General features: G+C 44.7%; 1 protein-coding gene across 2 annotated transcripts in view; it reads left to right on the forward strand.

The window, feature by feature from the left end:
• Positions 1-26,733, forward strand: part of PSD3 (pleckstrin and Sec7 domain containing 3) — a gene marked incomplete at both ends in the record, with an annotated part of 104,206 nt that overhangs the window by 49,192 nt on the left and 28,281 nt on the right. Inside the window, 2 exons of one of the 2 annotated variants that reach the window (XM_080362419.1) lie at positions 1,776-1,865; positions 23,674-23,717. In XM_080362419.1, the coding sequence (XP_080218545.1) occupies positions 1,776-1,865; positions 23,674-23,717 (134 nt within the window). Of the gene's footprint in view, positions 1-1,775; positions 1,866-14,720; positions 15,273-23,673; positions 23,718-26,733 lie in introns of those variants that run through there. The other variant, XM_080362420.1, reaches the window with a different exon arrangement.

Consider the following 26,733-nt stretch of genomic DNA (forward strand, 5'->3'; position numbering starts at 1 on the left):
TACTTATCTATTTATTCATCCCTGTCTTGCCACATTTAATTCTCTTTGTAACTAAATCATGTATGCTAGCTGTGTCTTGGAGATAAATGCTTGCGTCTCTGCAGGGAGGTCATCACCCAAACCGTGATGCTAGGGACTTCTAAGGTATCTCTGGACTGCCAGGCACATATTCCAGAACCTGTGTGGCACTGTGTGGAGATGTTAGCTTTGGTCCTGGGGCAAACCAGCCATTCCTCTGCAATGCCAGTTATCTCCATGGGTGACATGAGCCACACTGCTGTTGGTTTTGGTCAAGGTGGGGAAGCTGCAGACTGTGGTGTGGAGGAAACAAAGAAACAGGCTTAAGTCTGTCACAGGGAGGAAGGAAAGCATTTTCAGGTCTACTAGAACAGCTCCGGCCTGCACCCAAGACTGCAGTTACGAGTTGTGTTCTGCAAGCTTAGCAACCAGAGAGCCAAGGTTCCACCCAGACTATGTTGTTAGGAGCCTTGCTCATGCGGGAAGCAGTGCATCTTTCTAGCATCCCTGCCTACCTCTTTCTTCTATTCTATGCTGGCTATAGGCTACAGTATCTTCCTTTGTGGCTAGATGAGGCTAACAGTCAAAGTTTGCTGGTTTTCTTGCTCTCCCTGATCATACATTATGGAAAGGAAATAGAGGATGGTGCAGTCCAAGCTGTAATATAACTATAAAATTGAATGACCTATATTACTAACTGATGCGCTTCTTTGGGCTTCACTCCTATGTTAATCTGGGATCTTGCTTCTGCCCCAAGTCACTGTTGGTGCAGCAAGCTCTTCTTTATTTCTGCAGCCAAGGCATACCCTTACCATGGAGAAGTCATCTTCACCCCCTTCTCCCGACTGGCAGCAGTGGCATCCCCAAAGATACCATGGTCACCACAGGGCCTTGTCTTCCCTCTGTTTTTACCATGTTTCACAGCTCATCCCAGGTTGCTTCCCTTCCCTCATATCTCTCTGGGCTCCTTTTTCACCAGCTCAGTGTTGTCATTGCTGCCCCCATCACAAGGCTCCCTGCATGTCAAGTGTGGGACTTTAGCACCTGAGGCAACAGGTGACTGAGTACAGACGCAGTCTCTGAGGGGTGACGAAGACTGGAATCCAAGAGCAGTTTAGGACACCTTCAAGACTCCAAATGGAGCAGTTTGTGTCCTACATGAACATGGCCATTCCTTTCCTGCTTGTGGCTCAGTTAGGCAATTTTTAGTCTCAGAATTAGACAGAAAGAGAGAAAAGAGAGCAAAAAGTCCAGGCAGTCTCAGCCTGTGAATCAGAAAAGGTGGTGGCTGCTCCTGGGCATCTTACTCCAATTCAGAGCAGTTGCTACTGGAGGGGAGCATTAGGAATTGTAAGAGCGAGGTCTGGAAAGGGCCTCAGTTGGCTATTTCCTTATGCCCCACACCAGGATCTAGTAGAGCTTTTCCATTTGAGGCTGGTAGAGACTCTGGAGACATGGAGATGTAAGGCACCATTAAGATACCTGGCAATTTTATCATCACCCTTTTCATTACCCTCCTGTATTTAGCTGCTTTCAGATGGCTGTGTGGGACTTGGGGTCCAAATGCACCTTCCCTTTTCTAACTATATTCACACGAGGATGCTTGTCTCTGAGTAATCTTGGGAATGTCTTCTAAGTGCTGCCTGTGATGGGATTAAATGGGAGCAGGGAGTTGCAGTTCATCTGATGTTGCTTATTTACATCATTTTGGAAAGCAGCATGAATATGATGCTGTGTTTCTCTGCCATCCCTTCCAGAACATTGGGAAAAAGATGACCTGCCAAGAGTTCATTGCTAACCTCCAGGGGATGAATGATGGCAAAGACTTCCCAAAAGGGCTGTTGAAGGTAAGGAATGATCTGCAGAACATGGGTTTCATTTTTAGTGAGAAGTGGTTCAAAACAGAACACCCTGCTTGCATTTTCTGAATCTTAATTGTCAAACAGGACAAACGATGGGCATGTTTCCTCTCCCAGAATATATATAATATAAACAGTGTTTATTCTGCTGTTTTCCCACTTGCCTTCACTTGATTGTGGTAGAGACTGGAGGCCATTAAGGCCAGCTCCAGAGCTGCGTGTCTTGTAAGCTCAGGCAGTCACGCCATCCCAGAGTACTGTCTCCTCATTAAAGCAGCCAGAAGCAGCCAGTTGGTTCTAACTATTGAATATGTAAGGGCTAATCCTCAGCTCTGCTTGTCTGGAAAGTGTGTGTGTTTTTTCATCAAAGGTACTTTGTGGTTTTCACATTAGAGCAGGAGATGTAATTTGAGATTAGAATGTGTTGTCTGGCACAGGCTGACTTGCTTCAGGTTTTGTTCATTAAGTTTGTGCCAGGAGTTAAATCTGAAGAACAGGCAAAGAGGCTGAGCAGGATGAATCTTGTTTCATTGTCGGTAATAATAAGAATGTTTCGTTTCTTTTTTGCCTGATTGCTGGCATGAAGCCACAATCTATCTGAATGAAGAAGGGAGCGCATATACTAGAGTTAATAATTTTTTTTTTGGTAGTGGAAATAAAAATGAGAGGTTGCTTCATCTGAGAGCTGGAGTAAATCAAAATAACTGCAGTCTCTTCTGTGGGTTTCGTGTCAGGCCCATTGTGAAATGTGGATGTACCTGCGTAGTTACAAGTGGCAGACTTTGTTTTCCAGTATTGGTAATTTCTTCAGCTTCTCCAGCCTCCTTGGGGAGCTTTTTGTTGTGTCCTCCTGCCTCAGTTCAGAGTTAGGAATTTAAACTTAACACCCTCGTTTTTAGATTTAGTGTCTTTATTTTTAAAATCTGGATACAGATTATTCATCTGTCAGCAGCAATGCTTAACTTTTTTTTTTTTCCCAAAGACTCTTAGTCTACCATAGAGAGATGTGTTGAGCTTAATTTGCAGCCTAATTACAGCTCTTATTGAAGAAACAGGTCTCCAGACTGTGTTTAAATAACCTTCTGAGTGCACTGATGAGAGAATTGCACTGGTACTCACCTGCTCTTTATTTTCCCGCTGACAAAATTACGCGGTTGGGGCTCTATCTTGCTGTTTAGCACTGACCTGCTAATGCTAAGGCTGCTGGGCTGTTCACCACCACACTCAAAGCAAGGACTGGGGTTCGGGATTTTTTGGATGTAGCAGGATGGAAGAAACTCAGTGTCGGAGTCCTGCCTCATTTGAGGCTTTTTGCCTGTTTTCTGCATGCTGCCCTGATGTCTGCAGACAGAGGTGTGGCACCCAGCCTCAGTCTTTTATCTGGTTTATCTGAAGATTTGCTGATGTTCTGCCCCTTGTTGTTTTAATTTGTCAGTGGAGAGGAGTGGAGTGAGTAGTAATAATTGTTCATTTCAGTAGCTACCTCACTTTGTCTGCAGCAGCCACCCTGCCACTAGATATGTGATTACAAAGACTTAGCAGAAATTAAATTTGCATTAGTCTCAATAAATTAAATTCACAGAGCTCTGCTTCAGCACAGTGCCAAAGTGCATATGGCTTGCTGGTGCATTACCAGTGTATCTACCGAGCATTGATGAGGCTGGGAGCCATCTCCTCATGTCCTTCCCCAGCCCCTGGAGAAGAAAGACTCTTTCCACAGGGTGGCAGTGTCCCCCCGTGGGAGCGAAGTCCTGAGCACCCACTGGTGGGTAATGCAGAGCCATGGGGAAGGGAGCATGCTTTTCTGCCTCTCTGGGTTCCCCGTGTTCCCCTCCTGGCTTTGCTGCACATTGTATGAAGCTCTGCAACTCTGCTGAGCCCTGGGGCTGACCTGTGTGGTGCTGACGGGGAAAGAAGAGGGGAGACATCTGACCAAGTGCTTATGTCTTTGCACGTAGCGTTCACCAAGGGCTTGGGAAGCTCTCTGCAGCACTTTCCATGGATGCAGTTCACAGAGTCAGGGGTGCAAATACTGCTGGGGCTATCCATGACAGTCAGCTGAAAGACAGAAATAAAATGTTGCCTTCAGTTAGTCCCATCACCCATAGTGCTACTGAGCACAGTGTGGCCCTGAGCATTTGTTTGGCTGGGTAGGAAAACAGCCTCTCAAGGAGTAGACATCAGTGTGTCAGGAGGGACACCTCTCTCTTCCGTGTGATCAGCCTCAGAAAACTTCTGACGTGAGATCTGATTGCCCCTTTCTCTCCACTCCCATCAGGGAGCCATCTCTCTGTTTTATTAATTTTTTTCCCAACAATAAGTACGCTTTAGTGCACACCATAAGGCCTTCATGACGTGATTCTTGGTGTGTCACTGATAAAGCTTTGAGAACAGAGATTTTACTCTGACTAGAGATAGAAGTGAGAAATGCTAATATGATCTTGCTCACCTTGTGTCTTTCTGTCTTTTCATTAACACTGAAAAGAGTTTTGCTTTTGTGCACCCATATGCACAAAGATTAATCTCTTTTTCTTCTTCCTCATTCCTTTTGTCAGATCTGAGGTTGCTTTTAAAGTTGGGACCCATAAAAGCAAATATACAAAACTGTGATTAGAAGCGTGGTGCTCCCCCTGGGATAGTCTTGCAGTATTCATATATTCAGTACTTTGCCAAGCAGGCAGGTATATATACCTTCCTTTTTATTCCGTGGTAGCTCCACTTTGACCATCTGTCACGCATCCCATTAATCTGCGATTGACTGCTAGTAAAGACTAGAGGTGGAGACAGTAGCCTGATTTCCTGCTGTCAGTGCATGCTGACCTGAGCATGGTGGTTTATACTTACTGCAGGGTTGCTGTAGTCCTTCAAACTGGGGCGAATTCCTTGTAAGGTGGGGCCAGCATTCCAAGCTATGATTCTCTTCTCTGGTGTAAATAAGGAGCATCTATCTCTGCAGGTCTGGCTGGTGTAGAAGGTGAGTCAGGTCTGTTAAATCCAGGCAGATTAATGTTATTGGAAGTGAAATTTTTCTAAAGCAAGAAAACGTTTTGTAATGTCTGTCTTTTGGCTCTGAGCTGTCACACTCCAAGCACACAAATTTTATATGGTATCAAGCTGTGATCAGGAATGGTGATCCTGACTTTCAGCCTTGATCTTACACTTTCCTGTGGCAAGGGTCCCTTTGTCCTGGTGAGCTGAAGCCCTGGAAGGAGTGCTAAATACCAGGAGGTGTGACTGCCTCTGTTCTAGTTAGTGCAGCAGTACTCTGCTGTGGATGGGCTCAGTGCTCACTCCTGAGGCTGATGATGAATCACATAGTTACCAGCATTTACAGGTGGTGATGAGTGACAGGTTTGCTGGGACTGAGAGAGACAAAGGGACCCAGCTGCAGCGCCCATTTTCTCTGAGCAGACGTACATAACACCCTGGATTATCTGCTGCAGATGCTGCTGTGGAGAGTGAGGGAAGCTGGAGGAGGGATGCAGCACCACCATGAGTGGGAGAGAGCTGAACGTATCAGAAACAGTTAAAACAATTAAGTCTAACCTGTGAGTTGTTAGCCTAAGAGAATAATGACCAGACCATTGTTCATTTATTCCTGTAGAAAAGGAGGCCAGGCCTAGGGTTTGCCTACTTGGATGGGAAACAAAATCAGTCTAGGGCACTGTCAAGAACCTCATGACTACAGTGTAGGAGCAATTTATCTGCAGGCTAGTTCCTTCCTCCTGGGCTCACACCAGCTTTAATCCGGTACAGTGATACCATTTTCACTGATGATACCCTGCGTTACTTTATGTGACCATAGCTGCCTTCAAAGCTGAGCTTCACAAGATTGTTCTGGAATGAGAAGAGGAGGAGATTGGCTTGGAAAGAGCCTAACTTTGGCCATGCATGCTTGCTTCATTTCCTGCAGGCAGTGCAGTCCCCATGAATGAAGTGCTGGTACAGTGCTGGCCACTGTGTCTTCCTCTTGTCACCTTGTGGCAAGGTGTGTGAGACTCTGCTCCAGCAAGGTGGCAGTGGTGAGGCCTTTCTTATGCAGGGAGAGAAAATATCTGCCCTGGCCCACGGAGAGCCTGAGTAAATGGATCCCTGCTTTTGTTAGGCAGCAGCCTGGGAATTTTACTCTGTCATTAGGCTGTGTGCTAAGTACCACCTGCCCATATTGTGTTGCACAAGTAAAATGTCCTCTGCATCTGCAGCATCTAAGATACCACATTCATGGACTCAAGGACATCACCCAACCTTTGAAATGGAGTGGCTTTGGTGGCTGTGCTGCCCCATGACACAAACATGGGATGAAAGGGGTTGTACCTGGCCGCATGTCTTCTGACAGGAGGTAGCAGCTCTTTGCTGACCCATCGTGCTGTCAATGAGCCTCTCCATTATGTTAAAGGACCTGGGATGCTCTATGGGGACTTGGCTAATGCCATTCTGGCAGGGGCTGCGGGTGGAGGTAAGATGCCAGTCCTGCATAAAAGATCTCCTTTTTCTTGAAGGCTGTTTTTTGGCTAGACCTTATCTTCTGGAGAAGCACTGTAATGAAGTGACCAAATTAAGTGAGAGTTGCTGGTGCTGAACTCTTCTGAAGAACTAGTCCTCCTCAGTTTCCTAAATGATCTGAATTCTTGTTCAGGATTGCTGGAATATGCAATTTCCTGTAGAAGCTGCAAGGTAGGATTTATCTCATTTTGCTGTCAGTTCCCTGCCCTTTAATTAAGGAGGTTGTGTTTTTTTTTTTTTACGCTGTCTTGTTGCTGCCTCGTTTTTCTTTTTTTTTTTTCCTTTAAAAGCCCTCCAAAGCAAACACTCAATTTAAAGAGAATTACTGGTATCTTGCTCCATCCATTCCAATCATTTCAGATATTTAGCAGAGAGAAGGGAGTGAGCATCAGGCGGCTAATTCCCTCCCCATTTGCGCAGAGGGAATCACACTAATCAGACTGATGTGTACACCCTAATTGCTATCATCTGCGGTCTCTTCACTTCTTCCATTTCATGGCTTAGGCTCCTTGGCAAGGAATTCCCACCTTCCTGCTGCTGCTGAGTGGTGAGGGAAGCATGTGGCATCACACCAGAAGGGCCCCGGCGAGACAGTAGGACAGCGTTGGCTGCAGCAGCACCTGCAGCTGCCGGCAGAGCAGGCGGTGGAGGGGACCAAGTGTCTCTGGTCCACTAAAGAAGCCAGAGCTCTGCTCAGTTACTGAGGTTGCCTCCTTTTTTCTCCCCCAGAATGAAGTTCTTCCTGTTAAAAATATTTCTGTTGGGATAATGTTTTCCGGGGTAGCCATTTCTTATCTATTTGAAATGAAAGATCTGTTACCGGAGTCCCTTTCAGCTGCTAGGAGACAACAGAGTGTAATCTGGCAGTTAGAATTTAGGGAACACAAGATAAAACCATTAATCCTTGTCTGAAACAGTTGTTCGCAGAAGCATGCTTTCCTTTTACCCTGCCAAGTGCCTCAGAGACATAGTGACTGAAGAGAACACCCAGCTTGTCTTCGCTCCCCTCCATACTCAGCGAGGACCTTCCTGCTGCAATGACCTGTGTCTCCTTTGGCTTGCAATTTTTTGGGTGTTGTCATTTGTCCTGTCTGAGAGCAATAGTCAGTTAAAGCATGCCTGTGTAAAACTGTGACTTAAACCAGATTATGGTGGTGCATCCATTGCTTTGGGCCTCATGAATAACGGAGATCCTGGCAACACCCTGTCCCATTGAAATGCAAATGTATTTTCCTTCTGCATTCCAGGAACTTGCTTCAATGCACATAAAGAGAAAAATCTGAAATCTATGCTTCTCTCAACTCAAATAAGCCCAGGTATTACATTGAGGAAAGCAATGTAAGATAATAGCAAAAGCCTGATGCTCTCCACCAGCTCTGTTCCTAAGGAGGGAAAGCAGAACTTTAGAAAAGGCTTAAAATACCAAATTTTGTAATGGTGATCCAGGAATAAGGATTCCTCTGGACAGTCTAGGGGTGGTACTAGCTGTTGCTTATCTCACTAGGAAGCAGGCATTTCAGGATGGGGCTGTTGCTGCCCTCATGATCTGCATTTCTCTGAGTTATTTGTGCTCCTCAACCTTTTATCTCTTTGCTTTCTGACTGTTATTCAAAAGATCTTACCTAGCCCACCAGGCTTTTGTGTCAGTAAGGAGTGAAACCCAAGCAGAGTCAGCTAAGAATTTCCATTACTATTAGCTGCAATTACATGGTTCAATACCAGGCTCCTAATGAATGTTTGGGGAGTTAATTTTCATCTGTGGGGGCAAAGTCTCCATAGTATCTTGCCCGGGTTGATCAGTCAAGTGAATCATTTGATGTTTAGTTTCTGCAGCCTGTCAGATAGCCAAGGCTGTCAGTTGTCTCCCAGTTTAACTGAAATGCTTAGCAGCTCCTGAGGATGAATGTCGCCGTTCAGAGCTTCCCATTTCTTGTGCTGCCACTGTGGAGCATGCAGACTGACAGTCTCCCAAAATTTACAGCTTTGCCACTTTAAAGGAGGAATTTTGGGCTCTCTTCAAGCTGGGAAATCTCTAATACAATGTCACACATGCATTTTGGTCCCTATGACATATTACTCCCACCTCCATGTAGGTAGAAAACAAATTCTGAAAAACATTCTTTGATCTTCCACCCACTGATCTGCTTGAAATTTAAGTTCTGTGCTGCAACTTGAAGGAAGGAGGAGTAGGAATATAATTTATATCATACTAAAAAAAAAAAATAGAGGAGAAAATATTACTTCCACTAGTTCTAGAATTATTGCTGTATACGTCTTCGTATTCCTTCGTTCTGTTTGTCACCACACTTTTCAATTGATATTGGACTATTATTCCTCATCCAGTTACACTGTTTTCTTTCAAGAGTGCTATCTTGCTCCTGAAGTTTTTGTTTGGTTTGGTTGGTTTTTGTTTTGTTCTGTTTTGTTTTGTTTTGTTTTTTGTTTTGTTTTCCCCTCCTTTCCTGTCATCTTAAATGGAACATCTGGTTTCCTTCCGAGGTCATGCTTCCATGGGGGATGAAGTATTCATAAGATGCTGGTACAAACATGGGGCAAATCCAAGCCAGCTATTTTCTGCTCTGCTGACAGATGGGTTCTAGCAGAAGTCATGAGGGCTAGCTGTCTTTTGCAGCGAGACAGCTGGTCATCACTCCATAGGTACATGCATTTGTGGAGGAAGGGGATGTCAAAGATTATGCCCACTTTCTCCCCGTGGTGCAACACTCAAGCAACACCCGTGGAAAACGTATGTGGCTCTCAGAATACCCTTGATTCCCTTTCCCCTTCCCCACTTTCCACCTCAATTTTACACGCCCTTTTGGCCCCCTCTTCCTCCTATTCCCCTCACTTTTCCCTTCCGTCTTCCCCCCCCTTTTCCCTTCTTCCCTTTTTCTTTTCCTCCCTTTTCCTTCCCCCTCCTTTTACTTTTCCCCCCTTTTCACTTTTGTTGTTATTATGTTTGCTGTCTGAATCAGAGGGAAACATTGAAGGGTGGTTGTTTTTCTTTTTTTATGCACATCTCTGAGGGAGTGCTGGGTGATGAGGGGTTTATTTCAGTGTTGTCTCTAAGCATACTCACTGTAGGGACAGAGGCAGGGGTTGTTTGCAGCTGACTTGGTAGAGTTTGTAGGCTTTGCACAAGTGTTTGGTTCAACTCCATGTGGGTTTCTGTCACAGTCATGCCCAATTTTAGGGTTTTGGTACTTTTATAGGCTTGTTCAAGATGCTGCTGTTTTCTGTAGCTACATTGGGCAGCTTTAACTTAAGGAACTGTGTTAAGGTCTGTGTTAGTTAGTGTCTAATATATGGCTGACTTAATTCTGTCAGCTCTGTTGACAGTAGGCGATAGTTCCTAAAAGGAGGAATGATAGAGGAAAAACTTTTTTCCCTGGAAACTGTGGTGCTTTGCCAGGAAAGGCAACAGCTAGTGTGTGATACAGAGCTGTTTTCAGAGATGCTGCAGGGAAGATGAAGATGGGTAGTGGCAGCTCTTCACTTGCAGTGCTACAGGAGAACGGGGCATGTTTTCTCAGCATTCCTGTTATTATCAAAGAGCTTGTTTTCATTAACTATGGTCTCCCACCATTCTCAGCAGGACACTTAGCTTAGGAGTGGTTTCTTTTGGCTCACGATACAGCATGGATCCCAGAGAGATACAGTGATACAATAATTGATTTGGTTTTCCACCAGCCTTGTCAGACTGATCACCAGTTTTGTCACACTGCTCATTTTTAGCGGTTTACTGATGTAAAAAAGTCAGAAGTAAAGACTTGTGTCAGTGACCACAAGCCAGCTGGTTGTGGACGTGCTTTTACCCTGCTTCTCATGTGAAGTGAAAAATACTGACTTCAGTTGCCCTCATGGGGTGTTAAGGAAGTTTATGTCCCCTAACATGGGGTCATAGGAGCAATGCTTGTGTTTTCCTGGTACTATGAGTTGATGTGCTTTGATTCATGGTCAAGATCATCAAGAAGCACATGTTTATGCAGCTACAGTAGCTAGTTGACATGGGATAGCTTTCCATGGTAAGGATTACTTTCCATGTTGTAAGACAAATCAGTCATCCCCAGGGATTCCTTCAGAGCCTGTAGCACAAGTGTATGTACTACAATATAAACCGTAAGAAAAGGAGAGATTCTTCTTCAAAGACATCAACAGATGTTTTTTGTTGGCAAATTCAGATTGGGATAAACCCCATCATCTCTGTAAATGTCTGGTAACAATGTACTGTAGTTGATGGAGAACAGGAGTCTCGCATGGGGAAAACTAGGTGGGTAATTTTGGTTGATAATTTTGGTTAATAATTTTGAAATTTTCTGTCAATATCTGACGTTCTCCCTCCATGTTTGCTGTTACCCTCTTAAGGTTCCTGTTGACCTGGTTGTTTATGCATGCAGACTTGAAGTGGTTGCTCTAATTTTTCTGCTGTTCACAGTGATGGCAGTTGGAGATATTTAGATTTAATCTCGATTGCCTGGAGACCTCAGAAATCATTATCTTAATATCACGGAAATGTCAGTTCAGTAATGTTATTGTTGATCAGTTGTTGAGCTCTAGTTCTGTAGCCATTGTGTATGAGTAGCTTATCCAGCAGAATTAACTTTCTGCTCCATGTCCATTTTAGGCAGAAGAAAAAAAACAAGGATGAAGGAAGAGGGAGGGCAATTATATGAAATATTTAATGTTGTTTATTTAACAAACAGTATTTAAGAGCAGCATTAAATAGTGACACTTTTCTTTGCTACTCAATGTATTACTGGATCTTGAGAGTGTATTTTAGGTAATTCGTGTGTGTGTTTATGTATTCTATTGGCTTTTGTTGTTGGTATTTTTGTCACTGGGATCAGGCTTAAATGATGCTAATGGATTCTTGCGGCTTTGTGTGAGGACATCAGATTCCTCAGATACAATAATGTGGCCTTTGGGTTTGATGCCTAAAAGCCAGTAATGAATTTCATTTTGAATTCCATAGTTTTTCTTGTTGTGTTGTTGATTTGCTGAAGTGATGTTAGGAGAACCAGGCAAGGACTGAGTACATTTGGCCTCCCAGGGAAATTTGACTGGTGGGAGGAAGAGACGGGAAGGAGGTCATTGCACGGTAAGTTGGAATGGCAGCCTGATTCCTCCATGTAGTGCCTGTGACAGGTGGAAGGCTTTTGGGTGGCTTTAAAAGGATGAGATGGAGGGATAGTAGGGACTTTGGTTTTCTCCTCCTGTACCTGTTTGGACCCAAAGTTTCAAACTGTCTTTCTGGTTCATGGTTTGCTCCTTAGAAGTGCTGATGGGGAAGGTCCATTAATATGGTGACCATCCTTTTGGTCCTCCAGTGGTGTCACTGGGCTGTTCAGACCAAATACTTACTGAATATCTGCATTCTGCCCCTTCCCACCACCTCTTTGCTGACCTCTCTCATCAAGGGAAAGGTCATGGCTTCTCAACACACCTAGAGGGTTCCCTTGGTGTGGAAAACTTTGTTTTTCTGGTTTTGCACAGCCATTTCAGCCACTGCTTAAAAAAATCTCTTCTGTCCCCCTATTTATGTTCACAACTCACTTCTCCCCTAGAAATCCCTGTTGCTCAGTTACAGACAGAAATCAATCCTGTGTGCATGCTAATTTCTGAAATGGTGGGACTTCTCTAATGTTGAAGAGTAGTGTTTCCCCAGAAGAAAACAGTCACTGTGTACAAAAGGCTACTGGCTCAGTCAGGACTACAAGATTGTATTTATGTTATCACTTGCAGATGAAAATCAGGGGCACTGATGAAATTTGAGCTGAAGACATTTAAGGCTTCAAAAACATAATCTCATGAGGCTCTCTCTTTTGGAGAGTGTGAGCTAAGAAGTACTTTCCATACTTCGCTGGAAAAAAAAAAAATATTAACAAGATGCAGCTTGTCACCCTTGGCATTTTGGACTGCTGCTTGGTTAGAGCTGAACCAGACCTGTTCCCTTGTGAATAAAGGTTCCTGTCCTGTCTGAGAATCTGCTAACCTCACTTCAGAGGGTGCTAGGTGGAGAACTGCTGCACTTACGCAGCAGTGATGGTGCTGTGCTGTGGGCAACAGAAGAGAAATGCTTCAGTGATTCAGTCTAGCTGCTCTGTGTAATTCACATTGGCCTAGGTTCGCATGTGATATTTAGGGAATATAATTATTTCAGATGTTTTGAGGGTGTTAGGGGAGGTGGCCTTGTAAATCCGAGAGCAATCTGCTAGGCAGGGGGCTGCTAGGATAGGAGGTGATTTGTGGCCATTTATGTAGCTCCTGTCGACCTGCTGCTTAGCTCATCTGGAGCTGTTTGATTGCAGCAAAAACTTCCTCTAAGAAGAGATTTTCTTTGAAAAGCTTTTCCACTAGCATTGAATAATTTCAGATGGGTTAAGTAACATAAAACCTTTCCTGGGAAGTGGCACAAGTAACTTAGAGCATGCAATTGCTTGTTGCTAGGAAAAAGGGGTCTTCTGTACCTTCAGGTACCCCCTAGAATTAACAGGTTTGTGTAAAAAAGCTGGAGCACATCTGGGATTTGATCTTAATGCTTGAGGCAGGGGTGGGCTTGCTAGACCTGACTGCTGTGGAAATGAATGTGCATTTTGCTTGTTTGCCAGGTGGAAAGAAGTCTGTACCTCAAGTACAGAGAAGAGGCAGGATATGTGGGGAATCAGAAGTTTCTCACCCCAGGGAGAGTGTTCACATTTATATTTAGGTTCCCTTTTCCCTGCTTCACTGACCATTGTCCTTTAGCATGGTCTGCACCTGTTGCAAGCTGTGGGAAGGATTTGCACCTTTAGCATCCTTGGAGATGACACAAGCAAAGGGTGACTGCTGACCAAAGGGCTGGTGCAGAATAGGGATGCAGCAGTATCTTTTATGAACAGACATGCACCTAGGACTCTCATGTAGCTGTCTAGCCATTTGTCTACTAAGGATGTATAGCCTTGATTGCAAGAGGCTGGAAAAGTGTAACCAGGGAAAGAGCCCACTAAATTCATCTGCTTCTTATCTACTCCTGGGTGCAGTCACACCTGTGACGTAGGGTGAGCAAGCTCTTGCTCTGTCTCAACATGTCTTGGCTGACACTGAACAGGACTCAGGTGTGAGTGAGGGCTGGAGCCCCTTCACCCAGGTTTCAGCTGCCTGATGTGTTTCTGCTGCACTGGATGTTCACTTCGGTGTGCCACAGTAGCGACCCCTTGTCCCTGCCTTGTCCACAGACTTGCAGCTCCCAGCGTGTCATTGCGGAAGTGGGACAAGAGGGTCTTGTGTCCTCCCAGGCTGCAACCCTGCTGCTGCTGGCCTTGCCCTGCCTGGTGGGCTCACAGCATAGGGCAGGTTGCCGAGCATGGTGTTAGCCCATGGTGAGGTCCCCGTGCCACACAGTGTTTCATCTCCTTGTGCTCCCTTAGCACAAGCTGTTTGCCTCCTCTGAGTTGGGAATGATGTCCCCTTCATCGACTTCTGCCTTGGCATTTGCACAAGCTGCTCCACCTGCCCCGGTGTGTGCCCATAGCTGCCATGACCCCATACTGAGCAGAGCTGAGATATCTCTCTCTCATCGGAGCAGGTTGCCATGGCAATGCACAGTCTGCTGCGCTCTGGGTCTCCAGGAGCCAGAAATGACGGTGCTTTTGCAACATTGAGGTAAACACCTCCCTTTTCCCTCATATAACATATCCACCCCTTGTAAGAGCCTGGCTGCCCTTGGCACCGGCCACCCTTCACCCCATGCATGGAGGAGGGCAGCTCCAGGCACGGGGAGCATGCCTGACCCATGAGGAAGAGCTCCCTGAGCTGGAGTGGTGCCTCCTGCCTGTGTGGGCATGGCAGTGGCCCTCCTGTGGCTGGGCGGTGTGAGTTTCACTTCAGAGGAGGAACAAGGTGCTGCTGGCGGGGCCAGCTGCCAGGCCATGTGGCTTGCTCGTGGAGAGCCTGACTACAGCCCTCCTGGGTGCCAAAGCCACAGATGGGTCCCCAGCTGCGTGCTCACTGGTCATCTTGGGAAAGTAATCTCTCTTCCCCTAAGCCCCTCTTTGAGTGTGAAAGTGTGAAAGTCTTGGTATCCTTTTTCCCTGGAAAGGCACCCCAAGGACTCTGGCTAATGAGTGCAAATGAGTTGTGCAAGTTTGCTGGGGCATCTCTCTGGGGCTTGCTAGGTCTTTGTGCTGGTGCTGTGGGCTTTCAGTCGTTTCTCCAGTGCTTTAGGAATCCATCGGTATTGCTCACATCCAGAAGTGTGTAGCTGGCAGGTGATTGAAGACTCTTTTTACAGTGTCCTTTGTTATTGCAGGCAGTAATGAGCATGGCAGGCTGTTGCAGGCAGGGAAGTGTGTCTGTGTGAACTGAAAATGAATCTCTTGCTTGATCTGCTGGCATTTGTTCCACCATCTTTCTCTCCACCTCTCTCTCTCTCTCTCTCTGTTGATGTGTGTATGAAGGGGGAGTTGATGCTGGAGAGGGGAGTGGAGCAGGGGAGGAGTTTCTATCAGCCTGTTCTTTTTTTTTCTTTTTCTTTTTTTTCACCCTGTCCGGTGACGTGAGCAATGCCTGGAACAATCAGGCTGGCTTGAAACAGTGTGCCTGAAGATGCTGGAGAAAACAGCCTAGTGCGCTTTAAGCAAACACTGATTGCTTGAGCCTGGGCTCTCCAGACATAACCTTTTCCAAGTCCTCTGCAGGGGATTGGGAAGTGCCCTTAGCTTTCTTCTTCCCCATCCCGTACACTCACTTTTGGAAATGATTGGAGTTAACAGTGTTCAGAGCACCAGCAAAGTCCGGGTGAGAGCCACAGGTTCAGTGAAGTACTCCCGAGAAGAATCTCTCTGGCGGCAGTCCCATCGGTCAAAATCTATGAAAATCTCCAACTCCTCTGAGTTTTCTACTAAAGAAAGCAAGGTAAATAACCAAGTATTCATTGTGTTTCTCTTGGATAGGAGTGAAGGTGGTGGTATTGAAAAGGTTATGCTCTGCAGGAATTAAGGGCTCTGGATGGTCTGCAGTGATCCCACAATTGCTGTCAGGTCAGAAAAAGATCTCTGTGTTTGAGGACAGACTTGAAGGTGAAAAAGGTCTGGTGTGTAATAGTGATTGAGTCTTGTCACTAAGCTTGGTGCAATAGGAAACAGTGAAAACTTGCTAGTGAGAATGCTAATTGGAGCTCTGCTCTCGGGAAAGGTGCTGGAGTTGGCAAGTGATGTCCTTGGGATTGTCTGTTTAATGGGAATGATTTTCTATAGAAAAATATTTTTTTGCTTCTTTTCTACAGTTCTGTGGTTTAGTAGATGTGGATGCTAGGTAAACATTGTCTTGCATGCATAATTAAATATTGCTGTCAAGTATTTATTGGGAAGGCATGAATTGTGTGTTTATAGGAATATTTTAGTGTATTGTAGCAGTTGGTAACATAGGCTATGGCCAGCTGCTACAGTGGCTGTGTGCAGCATCTTTTCTTCCAGCCCAGCTGATCGGTTCCTAGGTAAACAACCCCCCCTCCATGCAGTATCTCTTTCCTCATTCCTCGCTCCTGCTCAATAACTGAGAGGCTCCTGGGAACCCATGGCAAGACCTTTAATAGCTGTCTCCCTCCCAAAGGTACTCTGTGTCTCCAAGGACTGGGTGAACTTTACACAGTGACCAAATATGCCTGGAATTTCATTCCTGCTGCACAGTGATTCTGCTGTGGGATTAGGAGATGTAACCATTTGCAAAGGTGTGTTGAATGAGGCTAAAATATTTCAAAGCATCAGCCACAGGCATTTAACTTTGTCTTGTGGCTGTGTGAATGCAAACAAGCAGACACATGCATGGATGTTCCTGTACTGTTCCCTCCCTAAATCTCATTTATCCTGGGAGATCTGCTGTGGTGAAAGATCGTAATGCTGCAGAGTAGTTCCTAGTAGTTCCTGTCTCCCAGATTACAGATTGTATGTTATTTCAGGGCCTCAGCTGCAGAGCTTTAATCACAGAGTAATGCAAATAGAAATAAATGTATTATTTTATTCTTGCCTTATTGACCATAACTAAGAAATACTGTACAGCTAAGGTTATTGCAAGGCAATAGCATGACCACTGTTCTTGAGCTGTTGCTGATGCAGTATCTGCTACTCCAGCAAATGCCGAAGTAAAAGGTGTCTTGCAGGTGCTCTGGAATCCTGCTCTTGTGATCACTTTCACCCTAGACGTGGAGGATTTATGTATGGAAAGACTCTGAATACGTTGGAAAGTCAGGTCTTTTGATATGGGGTGCATTGCTTAATCTCTCTACCTCTGTCCCCTCTCTAGGCTTTGTGTCCATGGTGTAATGTCCTCAGTGCAGGGACTTTCTCCCAGGGATGGTGTCTGACACAGTTAGTTAGCTACTGCAGTAATGAATGCACTGTGTTCATCCCTCTGTGGGATTCACATGTCAGCCTCCTGACTGCTGTAGGTTGTTACGTGAGAGATAGATACCCACTTCTTCTCCTGGCTAGCTCAGTGAGTTGGCCCTATTCTATCCATATGTCTGTTCCCCCTTCTGCTTTTTGTCTGCCCATCCTATTTTGCTAAGATGTCACTGATTTAGAGAATGGATTTATATTTGAGCTTTAGGTCTTCTGTACTGCTGTGTTGGTAGAAGGGACCTGGAAGTAGTTGCCAATATGTAGTGTAGCAAAAGAGGTCTTTTTATCACTGTAAGTCTGTGTGTGTGCTTATACATCACCTCTCACAAAATGTCTTCAATTCTAGTCTGGGCGTTCTGGACTTGTCCTCTTCCATATTTCTGTGGGTGTGTTTCCACCTTTGTGTTTGGACTGCCTTGTATATTGTCTGCTCCCCATACAAAGTAATTGCAATGCTCAAGACCTGTTTCTGTGACTGCTTCAGCTGACTTAGGGCAGGAGACAGATTTAACCCATTCGTGGCTCAGAAATGTACTTTGCACTTAATGTGACTTGGCCTACTTTGCTGAGCTAGAGGGTATTATATACCCTCATGCTCTAGAGAGTATGAACAACATACCAACATGCATATGAGATCTGCCTGCTGCCAGCATCAAAGAAGCTGCCCAAGGACCTGTCTTCTTGAAAAACATCAGTGCTTCTGTGCAGACATATACACACATGCACCTGTATGTACACAGGCTCCACCAGGTGATGCATCCCAGGTATGTATTACAGGCAGGTATCACAGCCTCAGGCCAGCAGGAGAACCTGTGAAAAGGATACTGTGAATTGTTGTACCGTTGTTCTCTGGAGAGTAGGCTCAAACTTAGGCTGCATGCAAGGTGAGTCAGAGGACCTTAGGGTTGTCTGTGTGACCCGGCGTGGTCAGCAGTGTCTCCTTTTGACAACTGTTTTCCTGCAGCTGTGGACTGAGCTCCACAGTGCCCATACCTGTCCTGCCTGCAGATGCACAGGGCCAATAAAACAATTCCTGAAATAGGCTGTGTGGGTGCTCCACTGTCAAGAAATACTTCACTAGCCTTTCCTCTGTTCACCTGTAATAATTCAGTATGCTGCACTGAATGCCGCTATCACCAATAGCACTGATGAAACACCCCAGCAAGTACAGAACAAATCTTATCAAGCAAACCGCATGTATCAATTTTACGGAGGATGCATTTCTTCTGTGGCATTAATTTGTTGGCTCTCAGGAGCCCCAGCTAACCATTCTTTTCTGTTTCATGATGATATATCTGGCATAATCTTTTTTCTTTCTTCCCCTCCCCCCTTCTCCATACAAACCAGATTTTTAATAGAGGAGTTTCTCTTAGAAATGTTCTCCTCCAGTTGGTGACGCACTTGAAATTCCCTGGGTGAAATGATCTCCTTTCCTTCCCCCTAAAACGTTCCTATCAACCCTATCTCCACCCACACCAAAACAACATTCATCGGATCCATATGCTGCTGAACAGCTCTGTGCTGTTTTATGAATAATGTATGCCGGCTTGTTAGAATAACATTTGTTGTACAAACCAGTGGAATTTGAAATTGAGAGTGATATTAGCAGATATGCCATGCCACTAACCCGTGAGCTTCTTGGGGTACTACCCTGGCATCCTTGCTGCATCCTTGTCAGAAGGGGCAAAATGTGTGTGACATCAGGGGCTTGCCTGTTTTGAGACTGTCAAAGAGCTACAGGCACCCAGTGATCAGAGCCCTTATCATGGCCTCAGCAGGTGTTACAGATCCTGTGCATAAGGACCGGAGAAAATGTCAAGATCTGGATTTTGGGGGAGGGTGACAAATAGGAGATGGTGAAATAGTGTGTATCTGCATGAAAGCAAGAGTTCTTGGGGAGGGTCAACCTTCAGGTAATCACCTAAAAAGCAAACCAGCAGTGGTGTGTCACACCCCATCTAAACCTGGCAGAAGGCAAAGACACAGAGACATACCATGCTCCAAAGAATGGACGCATTAACACCTGTTGGAACTGCGTGCCAACGCCTGCGATGTCTGGTATCTGTTGCCTCTGTAACCTGTTTTATTTTTGTAAGATTGTGCTGGTTTTGTTGTTTTTCCTACTAATAAACCACATATGGTGGGAGCTGAGGCTGATTCCTGTCTGACTGCTGTGGGCCCAAAGGCAGAGCTGGTGGGCCAGTGCTGAGTGACTGGGAGAGATGCTGAACTTCTGACCAAATACTTCTGACTGCTATGGCTGAGCATGTCTTTGCCCAGAGATGTGACTGGGGCTTCCTTTGCTGCCTGGGATGGACTGTGCTGCTACCAACTGGAGGTGAGGGAGAGATGTCCTCAGGCAGGGCTTACTTTGACAGTGGCTGCAGGAATGTGGGTCAGAGAGCACAAGTGCATCCCTGTCCTGGGGCCTGCAGAAGCCACCCGGGGTGTCTCCTGTGATGGTCAGATGGTCCTTTCCCTAATGATGACTTCAGAAATGAGGCTGGAACTGGGTGTGAGCAGAGAGCCTGGGAAACAAGAACTGGAGAAGACAGTCTAGGTCATCCCTGCTAGCTCTCTGAGCTCAGTTTTGATTTTCCCTGTTTATCTGTTCCTGACAGGCATTTCTGGTTCCTTCTCCTTTGTGCATAGGGCAGGTGTAAGAAATACCTGTGATAGATTTCTTTCCCTCCTGGCAGGCTTTTATGTTGCCTTTCGAGGGAGGGTCTTGCACAGTGCCTTGGGACCTCTTCAGCATCTTGCATCCTGCTGGCCAGGCTTTGGGACCCTGTGCCCACTTGTTACCTAGAGGATTTACAGAGATGAGTATCAAGGTAGTTCATTATGTCTTTGTTCCGATGTGCACACCTGGTTTTGCCTTTTGTTCACTGCTTCTGCATGCAGCGGCTGACTCAGAGCATCGTCGGCAGGTGCCTAGAGCAGCCCATTTAAATCGGTCCAATGGTTCATGCATGTGACAAAGTTTTGAGGGAGGTGAGGATAGTTAGTGACCTTTATTTCTTGGCAGCTTTGTAAAATAAACAGGAGTTTTTGGAAGCTCTCCCTGCATAATCTCAATTCTCTTCTCAATTGGAATAAAAGTACCAGCTGGTGAAAGCTTATAAAATCTGGTTTTCTAGTTGACCTATCTGCTTACTAAAGGGAAAATGGGGATGGAATTCAGCAGCTTCTTACAGAGTTACAGGCTTCCACTTAAAAATGGAAGAGTAAGTTTCTTGCCTAGTTTGTGAAAAAATACAAACAAATCCCACTAACACATAACAAATTGCATTGGTTTTTTTTACGCTGCAGTTTGCTAAGGGTCAAGTTGGAGCTGTAGGAAGCAACATTGGAGTTAAAATAAAGAAGGTATTTAGGATGTAGCTTTCTGTTTTATGCAGCAGTTTATTTCTTTTATTCTCCCTTCAAAACTGCATCTGTTTCCCCAGGGAGCTTAGAGCAGTGCTGGGCCTCAGGCGTGGTGGACCCAGAGATCAGCAATTCTCAGAAAGGGGAAAGCCGTAGGGAGTAGGTTTTTGTAGTCTGGGTAATAGAGCTTAGGAGTTGAAGCAGTGAAGTTGGACTCTGCTGAGTAGTCCATTGCTGGGACTTTGGATCCTGCCTACGATAGCCTTGGATGCCAAAAGAGATAGAAAGTCTCTCCCCTTTCCAAGTGGTATTGGTCCAGTTTGAAAGATGAGACCCATACAATATTAATTCTGGCATTCCCTGCTGTTGTCCAGCCTCCAGTTTTCTGGCTTAGAAAGCAAATCTGCCAAGCACTTCCCAAGCTAGCAGGTAAGAAGCCGTGACTGTCATCAGACTGTAAGAGAGCTTTTTGAGTTGTTGTTGTTGTTCTGTTTTTTTTTTTTTTTTTTTTTTCCAGAGAGGAAGCATGAGTTAGTAAAACCTGTACTTGCAGCTAGTTAAGTACAGTGAAAGTCATGTCACCACCATAATCTCTGATCAGCCTTGTTGCAATTTAGTGAAGCATTTAAGTGCTTGTCTACAAGTTTGTTTGATTTAATCATACTCTGGAGAAATGTCTGCTGAAAAGAGCTGCTATCTGAATCAGGGTCTTGGGAAAAAGCCATGAAATAAATGATAGAGCAGGTGCTGGGCTGTACATGTCTGCTACTGGTTGCAAAACATGGGAGTACGAAATTTTTTTTCTCCAAATCATGCAAGAGCCCAGCAGCCATCAGGAAAATGTTAAAGCGTAAATTGTTTTGGAGGCGGAACATAAAGCAACTCTAACAGGCTGGTGAGTCTGGCAGTGAGTGTGCAGCTATCTCTGCCAGAGAGGTGGGTTTAGGGGGCAGGCAGGAGAACTCATGGATTTCAATCCCTTGAGAGGTCTGGTCGCTGAGGTTTCACTGAACATGCTAGTCAGACACACTGAACATGCCTTATGTACAGCTGTCCGGGCTGTGGATCCTCTCTATGGTTTTCTTTCATTTTTGTAAATAGCAGAGATGTTCTGAGAGGCTGTATTAGATGCTCTATGGGGGACACTGTGTCCTTCCTCTGATGTGTGCCATATGACTGTTAACTCCCTAAAGAAGAAAGATGGAGTCTGGCTTATTAGTAAAGATCAGGACAAAAATCATCACTTTCCACAAGGCAAAAGCCTGGGGCATTTGTTGTTCCCACACCAATCTGGAGTGCTGTTTTTCTATGTCCTGCTCTTTGGCTGTAGTGATCTCATGAATCTTCCTTAGCAGCACAGTCCTATAAAAAACAGTACTGTACATGCCAGGTATTCATTTTTCAGAGGTTGTGACCCAATTTTGTAGGCATTTGGGTGAGAGAACAGCAAAAGCATTTCTGATGCCCCAGGCCAGGTTTTTGCTGCATTTCAAAAGCTCATCCAACCAGCTGGGGAAAAAAAAAAAAAAATGCTTCTGAAAAAATGGGGAGGCAGCTGGTGAAAAAAATGCAGCCTCTTCGTCATATATTTGGAAGTAGTTGTCTGGCTCAACATTGAAGATAATATCTTAACAGTAGGAAGGAAAGGACAAGTCAAATAAAAAGAGGGGAACTTAGGTCAAATCGTTAGAAACATAGTGTCTTCTAATGGAAAATATTGGTTGTTCCCAGGGAATCAGTGTCAGCATCAGCTTGTGCAGAAATTGGAGGTGCATATGATTCTGCTGGACTGCTGGCTGCATGGTAGAAGAAATGTTAGTCCGTTCTTTGCTTTCTTCCTGCAGGGTGGTCTTAAAATCTCTTGATAGCTCCCACCTGAAAGTTAAGTGAAATGCCTGCAAACTGACAGTAATACAGTTTCCTTCACCTTTGCTGCCTTGCATGTGGATCAGAACTCCATGTACAAGTTTGGAGAAGATGAGGTATAGTGAAATAGACAGTGAAAACTCCGGAGTTGGAAATATTTCATCATATTGCTGTGAGTAGCACAGCAAAGCTCTGTTACTGGTGGGGACCTCTGTCTCCTAGCTTAGTATAAGTAGGGTGTAAGATGGTTCCTCCTGATGGTCCTATGTTTTCTATTGCTCTGAGAAACCGACTGTTATGGTACACCGTGACTAAAAGTTGCTGCATGTGTAGTGTCAGCGTGAGGCAAATTGTACTAGTATGTTTGACCTGCTTGTGCATTGTTCAGTTGAGCCAGAATTTCACAGAGCTGAATATTAAGCATCTTCAAATAGAACACGCAAGATTCGGAAAGGAGCCAGTGGATCACAGGATGAGCAGTGGGATGTGCTCATGGGATTCTCATTGCAAGTTTGGCTGTGGCATATGCACAAGATTAGTCTTAACTCTTCAGTTTTCAGAATTATTTTTGGTTTTGGGTCAGAGCTAGGGCTATTTAAATGCTAATGTTTCTGTTAAGCATGTCATAGCTATTATAGTATGTGATTTTCAGGCTTGTTCATACTTGATGTGCTACTTTTTGGTAATCGTGTGCATCAACAGTTCTACACGTTAGCATATTTTGAGGCTGTGTAGGAGTTATGTGCCAGAGGGAGTAAATCTAGCTATGTATATAAGGTAAATTACAAATATGGATTATAAGTGCCAGAATCAGGGACATTCCATACCAAAATGCTTCACTTGAGTCAAGTGGCCTATTTGAAGAACACCATTAGCTTGTAGTAATAGCAGGCATTTATACATTGTATGCATCAGCTACTGGAGGGTTGAAATCAGACACGCTTATCCAAGTAGTGTACCTACTCCCTTTCGTAAGAAATCCGTCCTAACTGTCTGATACACACCCAGGCTTAAGTCAACCTCTAGACCCTTTTCTTTGCAGGCTGGTATCAACAACAGAATTGTGACCTTTGGTGTCAAACCTACTGGCGTCTTTCCTGTGAACTGAAAGAAGTAATGATGTTAGGAAGCAGCAGTTGAATACATTGCTCTTCAAGCAGAAAGCTGCTTATCATTTGTTTTCTGTTTTGCACTTGGAATGGAACGTGTTTATGTTTGGGTCTGTGAGTGGGAAAGCATTCAGGTGTCTATGAGGCTCAGGGGCTTTGGATAGCTGTTCTGGTGTAGTTTTACAGGTAAGCTCATATGGCCCTGTTAAACTCAGTGACAAAAAAAATCTCACTGACTGTCAGGAATTAAATTGGACCTTGAATTTCAAGGCTGTAATCTTGTGTCTTTTGCAGAATTAACAGTGTTATTTAAAAGAAATAAAATAAAAACAAACCACAAAACCCAAAAACCTGCTTGAGAAAATGACTGTAATCTCAAACACTACATTCCAATGTTTTTTTCTTCGATGAGATTTCTGCTCAAGGCTTTCGTGTTACCATGAGCAGATACAGTACTTCCTTGATCAGAGACAGCTCACTTGCTAGTATTGGTTAGGTGGTTTTCCTCAGCATATATATTTATGTGTAGCAGGGGTCAAACAATAAACCCATCTCATTTCTCTCCCTTTGCAGGCCCTCTACAATTCAATCAAGAATGAGAAGCTGGAATGGGCAGTGTAAGTATACTGTGTAGGAATTAGGAGTTTAGAAATTGTACCTGTGTAGTAGTCTGTTTATTGGTCCTATGTCACTGTCTGAGCAGGCTCCAAAGCCTGTAGAAGGCAGCCAGTGTACATAATGAGTTTGCTTTTCTGTTAATGAATGACTTGGCAATACTGCCTCATCTGTTTCTCCAGCAAGGGGAGTTGTTAATGATAGGAGCCAACTGCATTTGTAAGGAAAGAGGACATTTCATTTAGTAGGAAACTTCAGTCTGAAAAGAGAGAAATTAAATCCTCTGTTGTTCTATGGCTGCATAAATAAAACAAAAGTTGACTTCTCCCTGTATCTTTCAGTACATTATGTCAGCAGCACTGAATAGAAACACAAGTCTTGGATTGAGTTTCCTGCTGTTGGTTTATTGTCTTGGCTTGTCCCCTGACAAACTGTGGATAGCTTGACAACAACCTAATATGAAAGATGATAAATTGGACAAAGTCTGATATTCCCCCATCCTTAGCTGCTTTCAACAGGCTAACACTTGTTAACTGCAGAAATACTGCAGACAAGAAGGAGCTTCAGTTTCTGATCATATTAAATTGACATTTCTTTGTGGTTACGTTTCATGTTGCCTAGATATGCCAGCAAAGAGTAGAAGGGTCTGCTTTATATTTTGACAATTGTAAAACAGTGGATTTTGATGTAAAATAAAAGAGTGATGTCTTTTGTCTGTTTTGGCTGTACAAGATGTTTACCTGCCTGGATTTACATTTCTGAAACTTCACCTTCTTGAGAACAGTGCATGTCTGGGATGCATGCACCTGCACCTTTTGTTCTAGAAGTCCTAACAACTGCCATAGGTCTTGCAGGCCCATTGACTTCTGATCTCCATTGTTTTAAGTTCATAATCTGCAAATTAATTTCTTGTCAGGGAGTGCAACCTCACAAGGGCTGCTGGTCCCAACTGAGATTGCAGCCCCTGTCCAGAAGTGTGTTAGATAATGTCAGGGTGGTGAGGAAGGTGTGCTGCTAAAGGTCATGATCGAGAAGTGCCATCTCTGATGACCCTCAGAAAAAGCACGGTGGGAGACATTTCCCCAGACTGTGTCTTGGACCTGGACTATGCTGTGTGAGTCGTACATTGTCCTGTCCCACCAGGTGGGATTAGAGGTGAGTTAACTCTGAACACGACATGCGCCATGTCTCACCAGGTGAGATCAGGTGTGAGTTAACTCTGAGTATTTCTGTACGGTAATGCAAAGTGAATGACAGACAATCACTCCAAAGGTCCAATTCAATTATGAATTTACTAAAAGCACTTGGTGGAATACAAATTACAGTGTTTAGTGACTTGTCAAAAGTATGTTATTATATCACAAAACTTAACAAGACTTTAGCAGCAGAACTTAGGATGCTATTACCTTTATATGGCCAAGAAGAAGGAAAAGAGAGAGAGACAAGGAAAACTGAGATATCAGAGAGAGAGTAAGGTATCACCGCTTCACAGGTCAATCGGTCCTGTGACATCTTCTGCAGGGGGGTGGACTTGTTGAAGATTTCGGTACACACCACTGCCTCATGTCATGCGTGACATTGTTTTATAATCCAGTGCATTTGCATGTGAGATAGGAGAGGGGGGTTTGTCTCTTCCCTCTGTTTGGTCTTCATGCTAATTAGAAAGACTCTTCTGGAAATGGGTTTGGGGTCTTCAGACTAGGGGAAGGTTCACAGTACTGACCAGAAGTGAGTTGTTTTGCCCATAAGGGGTAGCTGTTGGTCCGTGTTTCTTCCGGTTGTTGGTTGTCTGACAGATGATTCATCTCTATCATGCCGGTTAGGCCTTGAGGTCTTCACAGCAACACTTTTAATGCCACAAAATCTTGGGAAAGAAAAGACAGGGTGTCTGCCTCCACAGCCATCTATCTTTTCCTCCCAAAGTATCAAAGACTAGGTGTTTAAGGCATAACTTCATTCTTTGTTTTAATTGGGATGGGAGAAGTGCTTCAAGGTTGTCACCTAAGTATCACAACACCAGAGCTGTTTGCAAGACAGTCTCTCACAGGTACTTTAGCGACAGCAGAATCAATTCTGTAACTTTCTCAATGTCAGAATTTTCTTCTAGCTCTTGCCAAGAGACCACACCATATCTAATACACTTGGGCAGCCTCCAGGTGGGAACTGGCTCCTGCCCAGCTCTACTGCCATGAGCTTTAGTCAAGATGATTTATGAGTTAGCTTGTTCCTGTATAGGTAGTAGCTGTTTTGGCATTTCCTCAGTCCAGTCCATGTCCCTTGTTAATGAATTGTTTGGGGGAAAATTGCAAGCAGGCTGGGAGAGGGAGAAATCAGAATCCTCCTTAAATAAGGTTTTGGTATGTGGGTGTAAAGCCACTTTCTCCCAGCAGAATTCTCGAAGTGGCCAATTGTCCATTCCTATCTGAAGCTCAGACAGATAGCTGAGAATGATGTTACAATTACTTCCCATGCTAAGAAACAAAGCTCATTCTAGGCATAGTCAAACAAGTTGTGCCTTTACCTATAGGGCTGAGAGCCCTGTCATAAGGAGGGAGTGTGGAGGTGTCTCTCCTTACTTTTACAGAGGTGTGTGGTTCCCGTAAACTAATTGCCCTGAGGAGCCCTGGGACTGCCTGAGCTAGAGCGAGGAGGCACGTCACTTTCTTGCTCTGCTGTTGTGATCTGCAGAGAAAGGTGAATAGGAAGGAGACATGGTTCATTTTGTGGTGATGGGACTGAGGAAGATCCCCTCTCCTTTCCAAGGAGCATCGCTTTGCTTCCCTGATGGAGTTGGCAGGGGAAGAAGTGGGATGTAAGGCAAAGGTGGAAAATGAGCTGCAAAACCCAACATAAGCTCCCTCGCGACGCTGTCGTGTTGAAGGAATGCCTTTCCTCTAGCCAGAATCCCTTTGAGGATCTGAGAATCTCTCTTATGGGCTAAGCAACAGTTCAAGAGCTGCTCTGGCAGTACATTATTTAGCTATTAATGGCTGGCAATAAGTCCATAGGCAGGGGAGG

Source organism: Nesoenas mayeri, assembly GCF_963082525.1.
Source record: "Nesoenas mayeri genome assembly, chromosome: Z".
NCBI classification, from domain to species: Eukaryota; Metazoa; Chordata; class Aves; order Columbiformes; family Columbidae; genus Nesoenas; species Nesoenas mayeri.